The sequence below is a fragment of the Halyomorpha halys genome, unplaced genomic scaffold (genome assembly GCF_000696795.3).
Source record: "Halyomorpha halys isolate HHAL.00 unplaced genomic scaffold, Hhal_1.1 Scaffold183.1, whole genome shotgun sequence".
NCBI classification, from domain to species: Eukaryota; Metazoa; Arthropoda; class Insecta; order Hemiptera; family Pentatomidae; genus Halyomorpha; species Halyomorpha halys.
The window spans coordinates 394,783-401,837 of record NW_027114717.1 but is presented as its reverse complement, the minus strand read 5'-3'; the positions used below and the strand labels follow the sequence as shown (position 1 = coordinate 401,837).

General features: G+C 30.5%; 2 protein-coding genes across 15 annotated transcripts in view; both read left to right on the top strand.

Moving 5' to 3' along the window:
- LOC106679185 (NAD kinase) overlaps positions 1-2,304 on the top strand; it is a 255,860-nt gene extending 253,556 nt beyond the window's left edge. For 12 of the 14 annotated variants that reach the window (XM_067051871.1, XM_067051872.1, XM_067051870.1 and 9 more), the window contains 2 exons: positions 1,531-1,739; positions 1,895-2,304. In XM_067051871.1, the coding sequence (XP_066907972.1) occupies positions 1,531-1,735 (205 nt within the window). In that variant the 3' untranslated portion in view covers positions 1,736-1,739; positions 1,895-2,304. Of the gene's footprint in view, positions 1-1,530; positions 1,740-1,894 lie in introns of those variants that run through there. The other 2 variants (XR_010844654.1, XM_067051876.1) reach the window with 2 other exon arrangements.
- Positions 2,305-5,790: 3,486 nt separating this feature from the next.
- Positions 5,791-7,055, top strand: part of LOC106679192 (Fanconi anemia group D2 protein) — a 31,451-nt gene continuing 30,186 nt past the window's right edge. The window contains exon 1 of the mRNA XM_014418205.3: positions 5,791-6,471. Coding sequence (XP_014273691.1) covers positions 6,006-6,471 — 466 coding nt within the window. The 5' untranslated portion in view covers positions 5,791-6,005. The remainder of the gene's footprint in view (positions 6,472-7,055) is intronic.

Below are 7,055 nucleotides of genomic sequence, written 5' to 3'. Positions count from 1 at the left end.
TACATGAACATTACCGAAATCTCCTACATTCTCAGGATACCTGTTCTAAAAGACAAAAATTAACTGCTGTTTTAAGTATTTATTAATAAATTTACTTAATTTAATACTTTAAATTCATTTATTATTTTATCAATCATTGTAACATCTTATATGACTGATACAATCTTATACCTGTATACTATTCCTTTTTTAACTCCTTATGTACATGATCATCCATAAATATTATTTTGTTAAAATTGGTGAAAATTTAGTTTTTGATTTATATTTTCTTAGGACTGTCCTGTCTCAATGTCACACTAGGTATGGCAATAATTATACTTTGATCTAATCATTATTCTTACTACTATTTAATTATTAATTAATGAGGTTTAGTTATTATATTAATTGTGTGAAGTGCCAAAAGGGCTTCCAACCTCATGTTAACTTACACCTAAAATGACAAAATAATGATTACCTGCCACAGCTAGATTTGAATTCAGGTCCTGGAGATAATAGCACTGGAGATGCTTTCTAGTTTTTCTGTTTTTATTGTTATCTAATATTTTAGATTTTTCTCAAAATTTGAATTATTGTTTTTTTATTATATTGTGCTGAACTAAGATAGTTTTTTTATTTTTATAGATACTAATACGGAACTAAATTAATTAAATTAAATATGACAAGTATGCAATAAAAATATAACCTTATTTAGCAGTACATCACCAATTGTAAAGATAAGGAAAATAACTAGATTACTACGTTAGTCAACTTTTATTAATTTAAAAACCGTGATTTAAATTTCGATAAAACCTAAAATATTTGATAAAGTAAAAATTAAAGAGCAATGGAGCCTGTATTTATATTAAATATCAAAGTGAATTTTAATACAAATACAAAAAATTTAAATAGCCATTATGCACTTATAATAAATAAATTAAATATAAACTGACAAGCAAGTAATAAAAATAGAACTAAGAGAAGATTGTTGATAATTAAAAGAGTCTTAAGAATAAGTAAGAGAATATAGGTGAGATCAAAGTGCTATTCTTGCTAAACCTAGTAAAAAATCAAGACGGGATACTTCTTACATGATATGAATTAAAAACTACATAACTTTGCCAATTTAGACAAAATAATCTTTATGGATGATTATGAACATAATTAGTTAGAAATATACAAGTAAAATTATGTACAAATAAAAGAAGTAAGATTTCATCAGTTATATGTTATATGACTGTGATCAATTAAATAACAAATGTATTTAAAGTTTTATATATTTATAGATTTGTTTGTTGTTTTTAGCAGTCAGTATTAGTATTTTAGATGAAGCATCCTGAGAATTCAAGATCTCCGTAACGTGGGTGCAAAATGTACACATATAATAAAAATTATCATAAAAGAAGAATGAATTTTTTGCTTAAATTATAGATATTAAAAAAACAAATTATCTTCTTAGAATTATATTAAAATATATTATTTTATTTACTATTGAAATCACAAAAATATGTGATTTAAATGTAAAAAATATTTTTAATATATGTGGTGTTATAGCTTGACAGTTACGACGTCAGTCTATCCAGTTCCATCGATCTGTGCCCAGGACCAGATATCTGATTGGTTCGACTCGTTAGCCGAGTGCCTCCACTGGAACGTGAGGAAACGGCAGAAGCACCTGGATGAGTTGAGTGACCTCACCCACTCAAGCTCCAACGACACTCTTGACTCTCTAGACCACACAGACCATATCGACAGCTAACCAGGTTGTCATTATTTGTTTTATTGTATAGATATTGTTTTCTATAATATTATTTATAATTTTTTAGTTGTTGAACAATGTTTTCATTGCTTTATATTTTAAATAACTATTTTATTTATTCTTCAAATATCTAATTTATTTTTTTAATTTCTTTTATAGAAACACAGAGGATTGTTTTTGGATGTCCCTTCGAGTTGGTGGTGGTCTACTTAGACATTTTATTTTATTTTCTCTTTTATTACTGTGTAAATATGAATTTGCATGTGGCAAAGTTATTGAGATGAATTTGTCATTTATTTTTATACATTTTTACCAGAACAAATTTTACCATACTTTTTTTTATACATATATAAGATATCTATATAATTGTATATTGAAAATTGAAAGAATATAAATATATATATAATTAAACACCTACAATAAAGTTGATAGATGAGTTATGTGTAGTTTATGAGTATAAAATACACAACCAATATATTATCTCTATTGTGTTATTGATAACCACAAGTTTGATAGATGTAATTAAATTTTGTAAATTATTGTTTACTATAAAGAAATTATTTTTGTAATTATGTTTTTTTTCCTGGAACCTCAATAAACTTTTCATCCCTCTTTCACCTTAAAAAAATCATGATTTCATTTTATGGTTTATGATATCTGGGCTAGGGAAGAATGTATACCTCCAATGAAAAAGGATGACCTGTACTTCACACTCCTAACCAAAGATATATTTTGTGGTAGAAATCTTCAAACTCAAAGTAGGATAAATTTTATTTGCTTGATAACATCTATACATATCTAAGAATTGATAGCACTGGATGAGAGTCCTGAATGTCAAGAACAATAGGGCAAGAATCACAGAGGGTTCAGATCTGAGTATTGAGTTCTAATCTCTCCAGAATCAGTAGACTCACTCCTTATCATTAGGATACCGCACTTATACGTAGCTATGCTTTATGATTTTTTAAAAAAATGCCAATAGGTCCACTTGCCAAACAGATTATCTTCCCCTCCACCCTATTTAGTTCTAGTGTGATGATATCATACCACTGATGGTAAAAATTCTGTATGACTGAAAGGTCAGAATATAGTACAAAGAAATTTATTAAAGGATTAAAAAATCACAAATTCATATTATAAGAAGTAGAAATGATATTGGTAAGGGTAGTACAGAGCTGAGATCTCTTGTTTCAGGAGGATCAAGCTCTAAAATCAACCACAATTAGGCAGGATATAACCAGAAGTGAATCAATCTTACACCATTACAATAACTGGAGGTAACACTTCTCCAGATATTGTTAAGGAATAGAAAAGTGCAATTAGAAGGCACAAGTTTCTAGATTTTGCGGAATATGAGTGGAGAGAACCAATCTCTGGACCTCATAACTACATTCTGCAGAGATCCAGTTCTCAGATCTCTTGAGGATTACTTAGAAGGATATCACATGATAACAATACTAAAAATATTATCAGGTTGGAACATACTAGTATAGCTCCCAAGAGAACTTCTACTAACCTATGTATTCAATGAAAACCTTTGTGTGGTGAACTACATCAGAAGGCCTCGAACAAGGATGTTCAATTGGTAAGGCAAGTTGAATAGGAGGTGAATTGACATAATGATTGGCTAGTTCCACTGACACATTAGTTATACAGTGGTTTTAGCCATAACATCTCACAGGATGGAAACTTCACTCCAGAAGAAATTCACATACGGTCATGAAGGCAATAGAAAGTCCTGAAAGTATTCGCTTTAGGTCCTTGCTGGAATGAATACTCTTTTGTAAGGTAATTGCTTACAGTCAAAAAAGTAGCTAGTCCAACAGGAATTTGTTATAGGTTCTGATGAAAGGACAGAGCATAGGAAGGAAGATATTTCCTGAGAAGGCAGAGTGGAGTAACTGCACAATTAATATTTCCAAAAATATATTTAAAATGTACTGATCCATAAATGTTTATTATCAATTGTTGATCAAGGAGGTGAATCCCTGAAGGAGAATGTCACATTTTGGTTTATAAATTTTGTGCTTAAAAACACCAAGAGAGATGCTAGGATAAGACGTTAACTTTTAGTGGATCAGAAGATTCTATTGTAATCTTTATTGATTCTAATAATACATTTATTAATATTACAATATATGACATGGTTATTACATTTGTACAATTAAACTATTTATAAGAAGTAAGCATATTTTAATGTAAGATGTTGTAAAGTTATATTGGATTTTTATTTCACTTCTATCTTCTCTGGATCCCTCCTCCTTTTTAAACCTTCACTTTGTCAGGACTTACAGCTGATAACTCCTACTTGACCTTAAGCGTATCTTCATCCTTCAAGGACCTATGACGAATACCTGTAGGATTTACCATCCCTTCCACCTTGGAGTGAAAAGTCTGTCCTGGGAGGATTTATGGCGAGCACCCATACTCATCCTGTCAATCCATCTCCACCCTAACCCCTTGATCATGCATTGCTGAGGCTTTCTGATGTCAAGTACCTCATTTCTTCAACCATTGTTGGAACTAATTAATTATACACAGCCACCTCGACATACCTAAAGATATAATGAATTTAGGAGAGTCCCAAAAGTGAAATAAGAACATAGTTTTCGTTTCCAAAATAGTGGTAAAATTATCTAATTCTCTAGCATGCCTATTTAAGTTCACTACCTGTCTTCTGAGAAATGTAAATCCATTTCAGATTGGCTATGACAGCTGAGTTTGGGCTAAAAAAGGGTATCAAGAGTCATTTCATATAAAAAACTAGCTTTTAGTGCAAAAAAAAACTATTTTAGTCTTCATTTATTCAAACAATAATTTATGAACATTACAATATATTGGATGGTTATTACACAAACAATGTTAAGTATTTACAAGACATTAAAATACTAAGATTTTATCTGGAACGGCCGTTCACGTTTTGGCCATTACGTCACTACAGGTTGTGCGGTAATGATTCTCCTAGCTCTCAGATGTGACGGTAGCTCCTAAAAGTTATAATTTATTCCGTGACCTGAAAATAGCAGCAGGCTACTAATCTATTTACTATAATTTGATTCATTAACAATGCTAAAAGGTTACACACGTTCTTGAGACGTTAATAACCATTCCTGCTTTTATTGAGAAATTCGTCCAAAACTTGAAAATTGTAATTTAAACAGAGTCAGAAGGCTGCCGGTGATTGGCACCTACTCATTTCATCTTGCCAATTATGTCCCGCCTGTTTAGTTTCAATTTTTCCAACAGCTCACCGTTTCCGTTGTGACTGCACAATTGTGCACGCTTAGGAACGAAGCTCATCTAGTAACAATTAGATTATGACCAGATAATTAATTAATATCTTATATGTATAGATATAAAATTGTGTTTCTCTATGAATACCAAATCATTGTATAGATTATCAAGAAAACTAATTCACAGTAACCTCTGTGAGCATATAAAAATTTACTATTAAAAGGCCTCTTTACGTCTGTGTTTTGTAAGAGATTTATACAAGAGTGGTCTGTCTAGAAAAGACAGTAAGTTCCAATTGAGTCCCTTCGATGTTCTACCAGTATGTCTCGCTTTGGTTAAATTTTTTTTTTGTTTCCAAGTTGTTACTTCAATATCCTTCACCTTCCTTTGCTTAAACATGCAAGTTTGTTACCCCTAGTTCAGGATATACTAGCGTAATATCATTCTTTACAATGTCTGGAGATTGGTTTCCTCCAACGTTGTAGTTACGACAAAAGACTGGTACCATTTTGGTTAACCTTCGTTTATCCTACCTTCTCTTAATAGCCCGTCTAACTTATTTTATTAAAAATTGGAAATATGATTAAAGACGCTTTATTAGTACCAACGCCTTCTTAGAAAAAATATACTACCCTCAATACAATAATATCATTTCGATTTTCGAAATTATAAGCAACAGATGATAAATCATAAACACGTTGATAATTTGTAAACTTTTGTGATAAAAATAAAGCTCTACTGATGAGAATGGTTGATAACTAAGAATCTTCTCATCATTGAAAATTGTATCTGATATCTCTATGAGTGATACTCTTTGGAATGGAGGGAAACTTCGAATGCATACAGCCTTGATATTAAAAACAGTGGGTTATGTCAAAATTGATTAGTTTTGTTTTACCAATAAAAGTTCTTGTTTTTGATTTGTGTATTTAATTTATTTACAGAAATACAAATTATTTTAAGTCTATAGTATTATAATAACGTCTGATTCTCTTTTCTGTAGTTTTTATCATAGCAGTTCAGTTTATATTACATAATGTATAAACGTAGAAAGAAACTAGTTAGTTCAACTCCACAGGCCTCTAGTACCATGCTGGATGGTAAAGGTCTTATGACCAGTTTTACCAGTAGTCAGTCTAGTGTTATTAGTAGTATTGATGCAAGACATGTCTCCGATTCACCAGAAGACATGTTCGATATGAGTCCTCATAAGAGTAATGGTAATACTTTACTCCTTGATATTACCAACACAAGTGTAAGTTCTCAGCCCAGCTGTTCAAAAATAACTGAACCGAAGAAAACTACTAACGAAGTGTTGGAAATGTTGTTAAGTCAGGAAGATGAACCATTGCGAAAAGTCCCTAAAATCAACAACAAAAGAACAGAAGAAAGGAAATTGGTGTTGTCTCAGGAAATAAGTTCCATAGCTAATAAACAGCTTTCAAGTATTTTATCGAAAGCAGGAATGGTTCTTGGAGATGATATTTCACCTAACTTATTGAGTATGTTTATGATTTTATTTCTTAAACTTTTTCGGTACTTATGCATTATTTTTGTTATACCATTTGTATGTTATAACCTCTTATTATTATATTATTAATGATAGGAGAAGATGGTCAGGAGTACGGTAAGCAAAAATACACTAATAAACAAAACCTAATTATTTGTGTTGACGTTTTGACCTGAATTGCAGGCCTTCATCAGAGCTGAAAACAAAAACAAGATAGCAACCTTAATTCTGGGCCCACAAATTAAAAATAAAATAATAATAAATCAATTGTACTTGAGATTAAAGTAAGTAGTTGATTGATACTAATAGAAGGCACAATATATTATTATAGAGATCAGATTTATACAAAATAAATGATATTTTTTTTTTTTTGTGAGTACTGGACACTATATTTTTTTAGGTTATTAATTTTTACTCGTTTATATTACTGTTTAGCTTTTATCTATTGTGACATTGTTTTCTCTCTTACTATTTGTATCATATTGCTATGTACTAGTAGCAGATTTACTTGGGATGCCAGGATAATCGCTGAAGGCAATTATCCAAAAATAAATTAATTAATTGATTATAAATTGA